The following is a 13,650-nucleotide window of genomic DNA, read 5'->3' on the forward strand; positions in this document are numbered from 1 at the left end:
GAGGAAAGGGGGATGAAGACCGTTGATGGAGATGGACGATGGACGGGTACAATGTACGATCACTGAGAGTATAGTACTAGTATGTAATGATAAAGCTTTCTATCCAATGTAGATTTTTACTTCGATAATGTGGATTTAGGCGAACTTAAGGAATCTATTAGCTCGCCATACACATACACCATTTTATAAAGTTTCTGTCGGGTCTGGTGCTTCTTTTTTTTTTTTTTTATGCTAGCCTACATGATGACAAAGGATAAGGATGCAAAGCCATTGATTTTGTCAAACTAGTATGATTGAAGAGTTCACTCTTACATGACGTCGCTTTTGAATAGTGGATAAACCGAGCCTTGGTAGGAATTCTTATAAAATGAGCTTACCTCTCAAACGGTCCATTTATTAATCAACCAAATACCTTATAGTAGTCAAAACATGCATTTGTAAACAAAAGGCTACGAGACTAATCACAAGCACACTATATTTAATATATACTAGGGTGCTACACTAGACAAAAAAGTCTATTTCTCAATCAAGAACAAAGGATCCCAAAGCGGCACGGGATTCCTCGCCATCGAAACTTTGGTCTCACAAGGTTTTTCTAAGCGGCACCGCGTGATCGTGTGAGGTGTGGGCATTCAAAACCACTCGTTGCCAACCCCGCATCGCATTGTTTGCTTGGTGATTGTTGCTAGGCTGAATTGGGGACAGTCAGCGAGATGGAGACGCGGGAATGTCTCGAATGGGGTGCTTTGTTGCGTGAAACAGCGGGCGGTAGTGGTGATGGTGTATACTCGGTTGGAATGTTGCCAATTAGAGTGTGAGGCTCAGTCAGATACTATCTAGTAGGCGCCGCAGTCACTTTGTTCCTTTTATCCTTCAATGTGTATCAAACCCGTAGTGGCTCTTCATGTCGCGAATAAGGGTGAGATATATATACATATAAAATGAGAGCGAAGCACTTCCCTATCCTGTAATAGTCCTATTCTATGAGCTCGGGGGTTAACTGCGCGGAGCTTCTACTCCATCAGTAGCGGTAGCGGTACCCATGCCGACAAATTGCAGATATTAGCACTCCGTCGTAGCATAGTGGTACTACTACTTCGTAAGTGTGCTTTTCGTGTTGCGCAGGCAGGGGAGTGGAGGATGGGTGGATATAGGTGAGCCGGAAAGCTCGATCAATCGTCGATCGAGCTATTTAGGCGTTGGAATAACTGCTACTACTACTACTAGTCGGCCAGACATCATCTTCCTGGGTAAGCGGTTAATGCACGACGGGAGTAGTTGTCTCAGGTAGATGGAAGCCGCTGTAGAGTGATGTGCATACTCCTATTGCTTCTTACCAACTACACCACATGTTGGTGGTGGGCATTAGAGTAGTACGATCATGATATTGCGGCTGCAGCACTAAGGTAAGAGCCACAAAGATCAAGAGCGGCGACCTGGCCAGATGGAGACTCATGATACGGAGTACTAACACGCATCTCATATCAGTCTAGCAACGTCTCTTGTGTGATTGTATGACGTATTATCTCAATCCCCATGAATACTAAGCAATGATGACGTCCATCACCTGAAAACAGTGATGATCAATATCATCCGCTCGTATTCTCAGCCGCAAAGAAGACAATGAACCTCGCAAAAGTACACCACTAGACAAGCAATAACACTCATACACACATGAACCGCCTCGGATAAAAACGACGTGCGGCAAATTCGCTGGCAGGGCTGTAATATTTCGAATGAGAGAATCCAAATCCCTCCGTCACAGAAGCCGGCGTATCAGCTAACTGCTACTGTATAATGACTGACCAGCATCCCCGGTCCCCACAGGCATCTCTTTTGGCAGGGCCAGCATTGAGGGCTCGGCCAACGTGGCTTTTTGCCGGGTTAACCTTGTCAACGACCATTTCCACGGAATTGGCTCACGGGGTTTATGCCCTGACCTGGTCATTTTCTGGGCTGCCGCGCCGGACACTAGGTTGTTGATGGGCTCGGACGACTCATGGTTTTTTCGTTCTTCGTTGCGTGGTGTAGAGGACTCTTTCTCTGCATCTTTCCAACTTCATCATTGCGTTCCATGAAGCTGTAAACCCTGCCAACGTTGCGTTTTCATCTCTCCCAGCTGAGAACGAAGCTGATACAAATGGACAGTTTATGCCGTCACGGTACCTTTTCAGCTCCTGGTCCCTCGAGCTGTGTTTCGAGTTCTGGCGCGGTTGCGAGTGCTAAGGGCCGCTAGACATTCGACAACTTCCAGCAGCCTCTGGCATGTATATTACTCGCACCCCACCGTCGCTTTGGGCAGCCCCTGGATCGCTTGTCAGGGAGAGACGAGATCCCAAATCAAGTTAAGCGTCAGGAACAGGCCTTTGGTTGGCCCACGGAATTATGGGACTGTACTGGCTTGACTTAGCTCCAGCCAGGGGTATTTTTTTTTTATGGGACCGTGTAAAGTTGAGAACAAGCTGTCTCTGTGAGGAGTTGCCTTGCCTTGGTAGAAAAAATTTCTCTTATGTCGAATTTTGACTCTTTGCATGCTTTTTTTTTTTTCTCTCCGGCGCGCACCGGTTTTCACTGCTCCCAATTCCATTAGTATTTGCTAATCCTTCATTGCCAGTGGAACGTGTGCTGGCGGTCCTTGAGTGACTGCGTGGTTAGTAGTTATCAAAACTTCCAATTCCAAACCAATACAAAACTACCGGGAGGTGAACTAGAGCCAAGCAAATGGCAGAGCCCTGATAGTAAAAGTGTTTGTGTTGAACCCAAGATCTGAGTACCTAGTAGTGCTTATCTAGGTATATGGTGAATATCGTCATCTTCTTGTCTCGCTTTCATTGACCTCTGTGCGTTGGCAAGGCAGTCCATAACACTGGCTGCTTATTAGTATTATATGTGATGCAGTTGCCTTTTGAGACTGTAAACGCTACGAGCTGCGGATAGATGAATCATGTTTGTGGGGGAGATTTGTCTCGGCCTAGGCCTGGGCATTTTTGGTCCTGGCCCTGGCTCGCATGGGCCTATTCGGGACGCTTAAGATTATCCGAGCCACCTGCCACAGCCCTGAACTCGCAATAGGAGAGAATTTGAGAACTACTGTAATCTTATAGAGTTCGGAGTCCTCCGTTTCTGTGCCCAGCCGTTGAGCAGATGATCTCGTGACCCATGCGTGAAGCCGTGGATTCGTGCCGTGCGCCAAGGCTTCTGTGCTGGGTGCGCGATACTGGGAACCGAGCGCCGATGACCATCCCACCGTGCGTCCCCTGTCATAGCGTCGGGTCAAGATAGAATCGGCATTGGCAGTCGAGCACTAGTGAGCTGTGAAGTCATACAGGTCCTCCTATGTAGCGTAGCATACTGTACCGTGTTTTGGTAACACGCCATGGTGCCTTGTTGTCTTCAACAGGTACGAGTAGCCTCATCTGGACGTCTTGCGCAGAAGAGGCATGATATTTGAGGTAGCATCCGATACCACTAGCAGCCTGAGCTTATTGCATGTGCCTACCAGTAGATCTCCGTGGCGCTTTCTGGTGGCTTGTGCTAGCACCAGTAAGTGCTCTCACCCCACCAACTAATGTTATATATCAGACCATCCGTCCATCCAGTAATTTGCCTTTTCCAGGATATCTCTAGGTGCCGCACATGCAAGGGAGACGGTGTTGGAAGAACAAAGGTCGTGATCTTCCGTGCCATAGGCTCAGCCTAACTTCTGGTGCCTTTTGATAGCAGTGGCTTGTGGCGATAATCGCCCCAGCATAGCCACAAAATAGACACGGCGATGAACGAATGAGCGGGTCGAACCGATCGTCGCTTCGTCAATCTTGAACATCAAAACGAAACCTGCCAGTGCGGTTAGTGGGTCAGCAGAGGAGCAATTAAAAAATGAAAAGAAGGGGAGGAAGAAGAAGTGCCACTATTACGGTGGTATGTTCAACCCTCATTTCGGCCATAAAGTGCTATAGGCTAGGTACCTAGTATCACGCATCTTTCTGAGCAAGGTAGTATTGCGAGCAGTATTGTGATATGCACTGAACGACGAGTTCTCTGTCCAATGTCCTTCACACGTGCTCCACGTTGGACCGTTGACTAGCATCGTAACTAGGATCTTTTGCGACTTTGTTGATCAAAGTTTATTCGCCGGGAGGGCATAAGCGTGCAGGTAGCGCTCAATCAGCTTGTGATGATCATGCGAGACGACCAATCTCTTTGCCATCCGGGGGGTTTCACAAGCGAAAGGTCACGACGCTTCCTTTCCACAATTCGTTTTTCGTTCCCAGCTCCGACTGTCCCGAGACGCCGCCATCGCTTGCCATTCGGCTGTTTCGGACGCCCAACGCGCAGAGGATCTCTCATCTGAGTACCTGCATGCGCGATGCAGCTCCGATGGATGTGGGTGCCAAACCCTTGGCCTGATAAGTGGAGATGCTGGGCGGCAAACGATAGTAGCAGCAGCACGAACTTTGTCGTGAGAATTGGGTAAGATAGGATGCATGAATACTGCTGGCAATTGGAACCAGCATGCGGTCATAAAGTCTAAGTCCATGAATGGATCAGAGACGCCAGCAGGCCGCCCGTAATTGGAACGGCAGCAGTATCAAAATGGCCATATAAGGCAATGCATCTACATTCTAGTCTGCCTGTGGCCCGGCCAGCACCGCATTTGCGACCTGTCAATAATATGCCGGTTGTCGGCGGGCTTTGCGGTGGAGGAGAAAGAAAACGAGAGAGCCGCTTTGTCAATTGCTCTTAGCCGCTCGCTGCCATTTCCCCTTGGCTGTGGATAGGGCGAAAACTGTCGCTCATTACCCGTACTTGCGCGTGCCTCCTTGCGTTATCCGCGGACCAATGAGATGCAGAACGAGACCGGATGACTTATTGCCTTGCCAGATGGAGCAAATGATGCACAAAGGAGTACTTGTGACAGGCAAATGCTGGCCACAGACGGATCATTCCCCGAGCAGACGCATTTATATTCGCGGCGAGCCTCCTGCCGTGTTGGGCGGCCGATGCTGCGGTGCTGCGAAGGCTCGCATCGCGATGGCTGTGACGAATATCGCTTGCATGCATGCTGGGGAACGGGCGCATCACCAAACCTACCAGAACCATGCCATCTGGAGTCGGGGCACTAGTGGCGTGCCTGCGTGGTTCGAGCTCTGATAGCCACTAGTATCAGTATTAGCATCGGCATTAGCATCACAATCCCCTTGTGGATCTGGCGTAGAAAAAATGCTGCGGCGGCAGCGGCATTGCTTTGGCTGACGTTGCACTGCAGCTGCGTTGGATTGAGAGATTGGCAATATCAACACCAAGAGCGCGCGGAGGGGAGCAGGATTAATGAAGGACCGCCGACTGTGCCTTTGTTGAGCCGTGTCGCGAGCACAGAATGCTGGCGCTAGGCCGCTTTTTGCGCCACGACATCCATATTCATTACCGGGCGCCACCAGCAGTAGTGCGTGCAGCAACACCCCAAGTAAAAGGTACCTGGCAGCTGGAGCTCAATCTCAAGAGCTCATGTGCTGCTGATCGCCTTCACTGCAAGGGCGACAGAGCGAAAAGGGCTGAGTCAAGGTTTCACGCCCAGCCCATGTCGGCAAATCAGGGGAACGCCCACCCTCCCACACACGGCGGAAGAAGCCTCCAGTGCCGCTGTCTTGCCGGGTCTCAGCGCTGGGAAGGGGCCGGTGGAGCTGACCTGAAGCCATCAGAGAGCTGTCTGCCATCTCAAACTGCCCGTTGATGCGCAAGAAGAAAAAGAAAAGTCTAGTCGGCCCCTGTTGCCCACCATGTCCAGCGGCCTGAGCCCGGACCCCCTGCAGTGGCTGCATGCTACGGCCTGTTAGCGGCTCTTGTGCCTGTGCTGCAGTGCTATTAGGCCCAGGCAGCGGCTAGTGGCTCAGGTACGACCGCCATCACTGCTGCGCTATCCCCATGTTCAGCTGCCGCCGAGCTGCACTACCTCGTTCTCCGTATTTTTTTCTGCCCATCCATGCTATCCACGCCCCTTCTTCGCATCGCCGTCCAGAATCCCAATTTCTGCCCTTGCCGTGCTTCTCTCTCCACTCTTTTTTTTCTCTTCTCCTCTTCATCCGCTGCCTACGGCGTTGCCTCAAGACCAGCTCTCTGCCCGCTCTCGTTTCTTGCTTCGTTTCCCCTAGCAGGCGAGATCTCTGTTTCCGCGGCGCTTCATCCCTCACGCTCCTTTCCATCTCCGTGCCTGCAATCGATCAACGCATTTTGCCGACTTCTGCCGTTTCGAAGCATGCTTTCTTTCGCCATTTCGTTGTGATACCCGACGCTCCTTAACCCAATTTCTGGACTCACGAGCTCTGCAAACCTCCTCCCCTTTTATGGGCAAGGCTGAGTTGTCGCTATCCATTGATAGGCATCGCGCGATTACGATTCAATACCTCTACGCCTTCTGTTGCAAGCCTATTTCACTGGTACTCATCGAGTGTCACGCATTAAGCAACCTGATAACCCAGCATCGATAGTCACCATTCATTGATCAACTGTATTTCACTCTTCCGGAACGAAGCCCTGCTTTTGAGATATACATACACGCTCGTTTTCTCTGCTCTGAAGGATAGGATATTCTTTGAGAGAGTTTCGCAAGACTAGCCTCGTGCTAATCCTTCATTATCTGGTACGTCAAACCTACACTTTACTAGGAAACTTGGACCTTGGACCTCTCAAAAGAATTCAAACTCCGATGTATTATCTCGAGAGGGAGAAGAAAGAGGAGGGGAGAAGCGAATAGGAGGGGGAGAACCCCCCCTTCGTTCGTATCAAAGGCAATGCCGTAACTATAATTGTTCGGTTGGTATTGTTTGTCTATTTTGGCCTATCCCTGAGCTTCGGCATTGCTATCTTCGTTTGCACACACATATATATGATACATCTTGGCGCTGGCTATACGTTTGATACTGACATTGCCGTAGTCTGGTTTCGCAAACGGTATCTCGCTAGAGATATTGGGCGAATGAATGACACGATACCCGGCATTCTCGGCTTAACAATCTCGATTCGATACTTTATTGTCCGTGTCCGCGCTCCTTACGCAGCCTAAGCAAGATGAATGTCTTCCGAAACAAGAAGAAGGGGAAGGATGAGGCGGAAAGCGTCCGTCCGTCCATGGAATCAGAGTCCGCGGGCCCATTTCGAATGTTTAGCAAGAAGAAAGGCCAGGTCGAAGAGAATAAACTTGAACTCGACCTGAGCACCGCCTTGCCTTCTACTAATGACTTCAGAACCAGCTTGCTCATGACAGGCCTGTCAGCCCGCTTTTCTATGCTTCGAGAGCAAGATGACCCCACAACCAAAGTAGGCAAAGCAAGTGATGACAGCGTTCTTTTTCCCAAGGGAATGTCAAAGATGACAGATTTCGGTCTTGGAGGCCTTCAAGATATAGCCGAGGTGGAATCGATAAGGACGCCTTCTATCTCTCGCCTGGATGGCTTTAGTCTGGATGATACTGGCTCCATAAACGGAAGTGTTATGAACCGGGCGAAGCCTGTTGATGGAAATAACTTATTTGGTGGTCGGCAGAAAGTCTACAGGCTCCCGGCGAATAGTTCTGGTGCCGGAAAGGACGGTAACATGTCCTCCAGGACGATTTACGATGACGATGTTGGAATGTCGGCTTTCCAGAAATGGCGGTTGGCGGAAAAGGAAAGACAGGCTGCCGAAGGTGGCGAGCCTGATAGCACGGCTGATTTCGAGCCTCAGTCAGAACTTCAGCTGGAATCGCTGCAGGATATCCAGCAGGAATCTGAGCAGGAATCTCAGCTAGAATCTCAGTCAGAGATTCAATCCGATGCCAGTCGCCGACGGGAGACGAGCTCAACAATTTCATCAGTCGCAGCTCGTCTCTCTGCCGCGACATCGGTCACATCTCAGGGAGCCTCATCTGTCAAAGATTCCCAGCTCACGCCATCAAATTCCTTTTCTTCTGCCGAACGAAGTGTCTTAAGGACAAGACGTCTGTATGAGCAGGGGTTAAACCGTGAGCTTCACGAGCAGCAGTCGTCGGCCATGTCTAGGATGGATAATTTGTCAAAGGGACGACCATTTGGACCTGTAACTCCAGATGTGGCTTCTCCCCTCGCTGGTGCATTTGGCGATCGTATTCTGGAGCGTCGACCGAATCTATTGGCCAAGGCTAGTGCCCCGAACCTGCGGTCTTTCAGCCCCTCATTCACCGGCTCTGCATCACCTTCTCCCGCTGAGCCCAGCTCCAGATTCCCAAGTGCAGCTTCTCCCAAGCCAAACTTTGGAGTACCACCCATTAGCCCTCCCATTAGTGAAACCGAAGACCACCCACTGCTTTCGATCCAACCTAACGACAGAGGCAAGGCCACGGCGATGGGCGTTTTCGATAGACCCGCTGAGAGATATGACGAATCCACTTATGCTCAACGACAGCTGCAGCTACAACAAGGACGAGAAACGCCGGTAAAGGACCACCGCTCTATGGAATCCAGCGTCTCCGCTGCATCGGATGACAAACCGCAAGCTTCTTCAGTGCCAAAACAATCACTGGAGAATACTGAATCTGCTGGAGCCAAGAATGTTTCCGAAGAACCTCCGTCCTTCTTTGACGATAGCGACGATTCGTCCGTACTTAGTGGATTGCTGAATTCTACCAACCCTCCCCGGGTTTCTGTTGAGAGACCTGATGATGGTGACCATCCGGCTTTTAAGAATACCGCTGTCCCCGCCCCTCTGTCACTGCCTCCTAGATCACCCGGAGGTCTTTCATCAACACCCAGTCCTGTCACTTTGCCTCCGCAAGACTCTCCCACTTTGGGGCCAAATAGCGGTTTGAGCGGGATGGTACGAGCTCATCTACGAAGCGACAGCAATGCCTCTTCAATCTACGGAGTGCTGGCACAAGACGCGGAGCCGAGCAGCGTACAGAGCAACACGCAGAGCACTGTGCGGAGGAGCCCTGGTTTTGATAATAGTTTAAGCTCGGCAAAACAGACCGCCAACGTGCGACCTATGATGTCTCGCTCTCCTTCTCGCCCTAGGGTGCCAATTGATGAGGCAGAAAGAGAAGATGATGAATTTGCACGTCATCTTGCAGATGGGGCTCGCCGTGTTCGTGAGAAGCTAGGCTCTATGGCCATAGTTGAAGCTGAAATGGAAAGATCTTCCCCGAGTGCGAAACCATCTTTGGAGAATCTCAGAGACGTCAGTGCCCCGCGGACAAATGCATTGGGAATCTTGAAGTCAAAGTCTAGCCACACTTCACTCTTTGACCGTCAAGCTCGTGACCAGAGTCAACCGAGAGCCATGAAGGCTGTCATGTCTTCGGCCTCAAACGGAGCGTCGTCACCGTCTCGCCGAGGATCTACGGAGAATCCGGAAGATTCGCGCAGAGGTCGATCGACACAAGCCCGAGAACGGCCTGCGGAAGACGCTGCTGCAACCGACAAAGAAGACAGCATCCATGTCGGCCTGAAGGCCTTCCGTCAAGCACGCATGGAGCTTCAGAAGATGAAGGATCTCGAATCAATACAGCGACCCTCCGAACGACCTCCAATGGGTTCGCGCGTAGGGTCTTATGACATCGGCGGCCCACCACCAGCCATGTTTAATAGAAAGGCGCGTGATGAGTCTAGGCATGGCAGTGGTTCTCGCGCAGCGTCCCGAGCAGGCTCGCGAGCCCCTTCAGAGCGAGAGAGGAGCGGATCAGAAACGAGCAACACTGGCCCGCCACCCCTCCGACCAATGCGGCTACGCAATGGATCTAACGCATACGACGATCAGCATACGCCGGTCAGCCCACCTGGCAGTGCCAGAAGCGCCTCTGGCATGAGACATGGTCCTCCAAGTGCTCGACGTCCCTACGACGCTGGACAGCCCTCCCCGATGGGACAGCCCTCCCCGATGACCTCTCCGGTTAGCATGGGTACAAGATCTAGAACCGGCAGCTTGATGGGAGCAACAGCATCCACGCCTAACCTGCTATCCAATGCAGCTGCCCCTCCGCTGCCGCCAATCAACCCTCGACGCAAAAATCTTGGTCGAGCCAGCGAGGATGACATGTCAGCATCGCGGATTGCCGGAGGTTTCCCAACCCACGACGAGTCGGACGACGATACGCTGGCCCAGCGCCGTCAGAAACTCCGCAAGGCCACAAGCGAAGGCACTAGCTTGAGAGCTCGAAACAGCCCTCCCGGCAACGGTATGAGACCACCCATGCCTCAAGGAAACATGTCTGGTGGTAGATTTCTTCCAGGCGGCGTCATCTAAGGCCTTTCCCTCCCATGAGGGAAGAGAGCGCTACGGTTTTATTACTCCTTCTCTTGCCACTTCGGGGTCTCCTATTTAGCCTACCAAGGCAGACAAGTAAAAGACGACAAAAGGTACTTCCACCACTATATTGATTTGTAATACTACGACGGCTACTCGATGCCTAAGACGGCATGGGTCATTTCCAATTTGTTTTCTGATTTTTTTTGATATTTTGCCTTTTCTTCTTCCCCTCAGCTTACGCTCTATATTTACTTGATGTAGAGATGTTGATTTCTGAGGGTTCTTTTTTTTTTTTCTTTTCACTTCTTTTCCTTTTATTCCTGATACTTGTTTATTTCTTTATTTCTTTATTTGTAGAGAAGCGGTTTACTGTATTGGGCGGGACTTGAAATCATCATCATGGCGTCGGTATTTGCTCTTACAAAACGAGACTACTAGTTAAGAGTGCACTGGCACATGGCAAACCACATTGGGAAAGGGAATACTACGGGTGGGGTACAGGAAGTGCAAGGCATGTGTGATGGGTGCGGAGAAAACTCAGTGCTACTTAGTTGATGTCTAGGTTGCTGATAGTTATTGTCTGCGTACGAAGCAGGCAAATTGAAGAAATGATACTAAAACATATTCCAAGGGCTGCTGCCTATTTCTCCTGTTTAGCCGTAATGCCTACTCTTTGCATTAGAAGACGTCTGTGTAAAGTTCGGAGTTATACTAAGACGTTGCTGCTTGTGCTATTACTCCGAATACTGGTGCTTATTAAGTTGTACATTTGAGTCGAAGCTCAGCATTCTTTCTAGAGATGGATCGGGGAAATACCCACGATGGCACGGGGCTCTCTTTGCATCGGGGCTGTGAATGCACGTTCCCCGAGCTGAAGGAAGAAAAAGAGGCTTGAGCTACGTTACTTCGGGTACGGGCTGTGTTTTAGTGTGAAGTTCGGGGAAGGTCTCTCGGTCTGTAGCATCTCCTCTTTTTTTTTTCTCCCCCACGTAAGAGCTTGCATGACTGATTGACGACGATGTACACCGTCGACACTTTTTTTTCTTTTTTGAACCATTCCATATAAACTATATCTGCATATATAAATACAATACGAATAGCGTTGACGTATTCTTTCAACAACCGCGTTTTCAGAGTTGCTTATTCTAAAGTGCGTTTTCTCTCTTCACATGTTATATCCGTTCACACAAAATGCGGGGTTCAAGCGCTGAGACAGGCAGAAGCATGAGAAGCTGTACTGACAACCAGTAAAATAGACCTCGCAGCAATAGTTACCAATTGGAGTCATTCCTGAGCCATGGCGTTTATTCGGCCGTATAAGCCTTCTGACTTTGAGGGCATGTCTCACATTGTAAGTTCAAAAGCGTCTCATCTCGTCTTTGTTTCATCTCATCTCAGCTTATGCTTCCTATGCCATCATACCGTTGCACCATCACCACCCCAAATCTCGTCCCATCTTTGTCGTTAACCCCGTCTCTCATCCAGTGCCGTGAAACCCTCAACCCCGCCCTCTTACCGTCCATACCCGGCCGCCGACTGGCCCCGTACGTCTGGACTCACCAGTACACGCATCTCTCGCCCACAACCTGCTTCGTTGTTGACGACGGCACCGGCCGGCCAGTGGGTTACTGCATTGGATGCCCCGACATCTCCGCCTTTGTGGCCGCATACGATTCCTATACGACGCAAGTGCTTGATCCGTCGCCCGAGGTGACGCGCCCGGATGACCTGAACTTGAAGGAGCCGCTGTTCTTGCCGGACGGGAGCATCAACGAGGTGTTTCTGTCGCGGCTGGCGTATAATCCGCATCTTTTGCTGGTGGACGGCAATGCGGACTTGTTGGCGGAGTACAAGGCGACAATGCACATTGATTTGCTGGACGAGTATCAGGGCCAGGGATGGGGCAAGCAGCTCATCTCTCGGTTCGTTGACAGTATCAAGGATGTTCCGCAGCAGGATGGCAGCGTGAGCAAAGGTATCTGGATCGGCGTGGCGGGAGACAATGGTAAGGTGGTGCCGTTTTATGAGAAGCAGGGCTTCAAGATTAAGCAGAGACCTGTGCAGAGTAAGACGTATTTCATGGTCAAGGAGTTTTAGTTTGTGTAAGAAGGCTGGGAGAGATGGGGGTTTGTATAGAGCATTTAGAATGAATAATTTGATGCGTACTGTGATGTGAGATGAATTGTTTTGAATGAATTTTTTTTATTGATGTTTTCTCTTTTGTTTGTAATGTTTTTTCTTTAAGCTAGTTTATTCTGTTCCCAGTAAACCGGGAAAAAAAAGCAACCTAGTAACACAAATGAAGAAGAAGGGTGTAAGAAATAGAGAAATCTGCTCTCTTTGTAGGAGGAATGCGATCTCCACGACGAACTTTCCGTAGCCCAAAGATTCCCAGTAGCCCAAAGGAGAAGTGAAGAGGGGGAGAAAAAAAAATTGGTTTCGTAAAATAGGGTATCGCAAAGGAGCTCCGCTCCAGAAGAGAAGTGAAAAGAGAAAAAGAGTTGATCGTATATATCAAAGAAGCTCTTTGGTGGATATTTGACGCCTGCTGGCCTAGGATTTCATAATTTGTCGTGTTTGAAGTAGTGATGCTTTTCAAGCCGTGTTAGTCCAGCCCTTGCAATACCAAGGGCACATGTAAAGACAAACCTCGTCGAATGATGAATTTAGATTGCTGTACAGGCATTTAGCACATGGGGCAGTGGGAGCACTGCTTGTGGCCGCATCCAGTGCAAGTGGTGCTGATGACAATCATGCCACCGCATTGGCAACAGTACTCGTAGGCAGGCATGTTTTATTTAGATGATTTAACGTGGGAAGGATTCTATTTTCGAATTTCGATGATGAATTTACTTCTAGTGATAGAGTGGTTTAAGATGGAATGAAGTGAGTACGAAAGAAAAGAGAGAAGACGAAGGAGAAGGTGGAAGAGGAAGAGGATGAAGGCTTATTATAGTTTCAGAACAGGACCAGTGTCTGAGAAAGGGTGGGATGAGAGAGACTAACAGGTGTGACATATGAAAACGGGAACCCTCTTTTTTTTTTTTTTTAGGCTGGAACTTAATAAATCCAAGGTTACAACTACTATTAATACAAATACCTAAGCTTGGTCCTGCTAGGACGAGATCCTGTTCCGGCTTGGCCATGAGTAGACTATGTACCAAAGCCAGGGCAGGCAGCATTCTGGGATTCGCGGAACGGCTGGATATTTGCCAGGGCTGCATAGCCGAAGAGAGAGGGGGGAGTCAAGCATTCGCAGCTGTTCGGAGAGATGATTGGCAACAACGCCAGGCTAGAAGGTGCTTGTTTTTTTGCAACAGACAGCCCGAGACAGAAAACGAACTTATCGCCAGTTCTGATGACGCATTTCCGTCTGTCATGGGCCACCTCAGCACA

The 13,650-nt window shown here is 49.9% G+C and overlaps 3 protein-coding genes across 4 annotated transcripts; all 3 read left to right on the plus strand.

Moving 5' to 3' along the window:
• Positions 1–5,777: 5,777 nt before the first annotated feature.
• TrAFT101_002898 (uncharacterized protein) lies at positions 5,778–7,060 on the plus strand (the record flags this gene model as incomplete). The annotated part of the gene is made up of 2 exons (XM_066126731.1): positions 5,778–5,829; positions 6,933–7,060. 2 exons carry the CDS (start codon positions 5,778–5,780, stop codon positions 7,058–7,060), a joined length of 180 nt encoding a protein of 59 aa, XP_065982838.1.
• Positions 7,061–7,125: 65 nt separating this feature from the next.
• On the plus strand, positions 7,126–10,251 carry TrAFT101_002899 (uncharacterized protein; the record flags this gene model as incomplete). The annotated part of the gene is made up of 1 exon (XM_024906103.2): positions 7,126–10,251. One exon carries the CDS (start codon positions 7,126–7,128, stop codon positions 10,249–10,251), a length of 3,126 nt encoding a protein of 1,041 aa, XP_024764014.2.
• Positions 10,252–11,233: 982 nt separating this feature from the next.
• TrAFT101_002900 (uncharacterized protein) lies at positions 11,234–12,432 on the plus strand. 2 transcript variants are annotated; one of them, XM_024907629.2, is made up of 3 exons: positions 11,234–11,404; positions 11,511–11,605; positions 11,740–12,432. In XM_024907629.2, exons 2-3 carry the CDS (start codon positions 11,552–11,554, stop codon positions 12,349–12,351), a joined length of 666 nt encoding a protein of 221 aa, XP_024764015.2. In that variant the 5' UTR covers positions 11,234–11,404; positions 11,511–11,551; the 3' UTR covers positions 12,352–12,432. The 2 variants fall into 2 exon arrangements, with proteins under 2 accessions (XP_024764015.2, XP_065982839.1); XM_066126732.1 differs by lacking the exon at positions 11,234–11,404 and having other exon boundaries at positions 11,583–12,432.
• The last annotated feature ends 1,218 nt before the right edge of the window (positions 12,433–13,650 follow it).

This window comes from Trichoderma asperellum, chromosome 2, assembly GCF_020647865.1.
Source record: "Trichoderma asperellum chromosome 2, complete sequence".
In the NCBI taxonomy this organism is placed as follows: domain Eukaryota; kingdom Fungi; phylum Ascomycota; class Sordariomycetes; order Hypocreales; family Hypocreaceae; genus Trichoderma; species Trichoderma asperellum.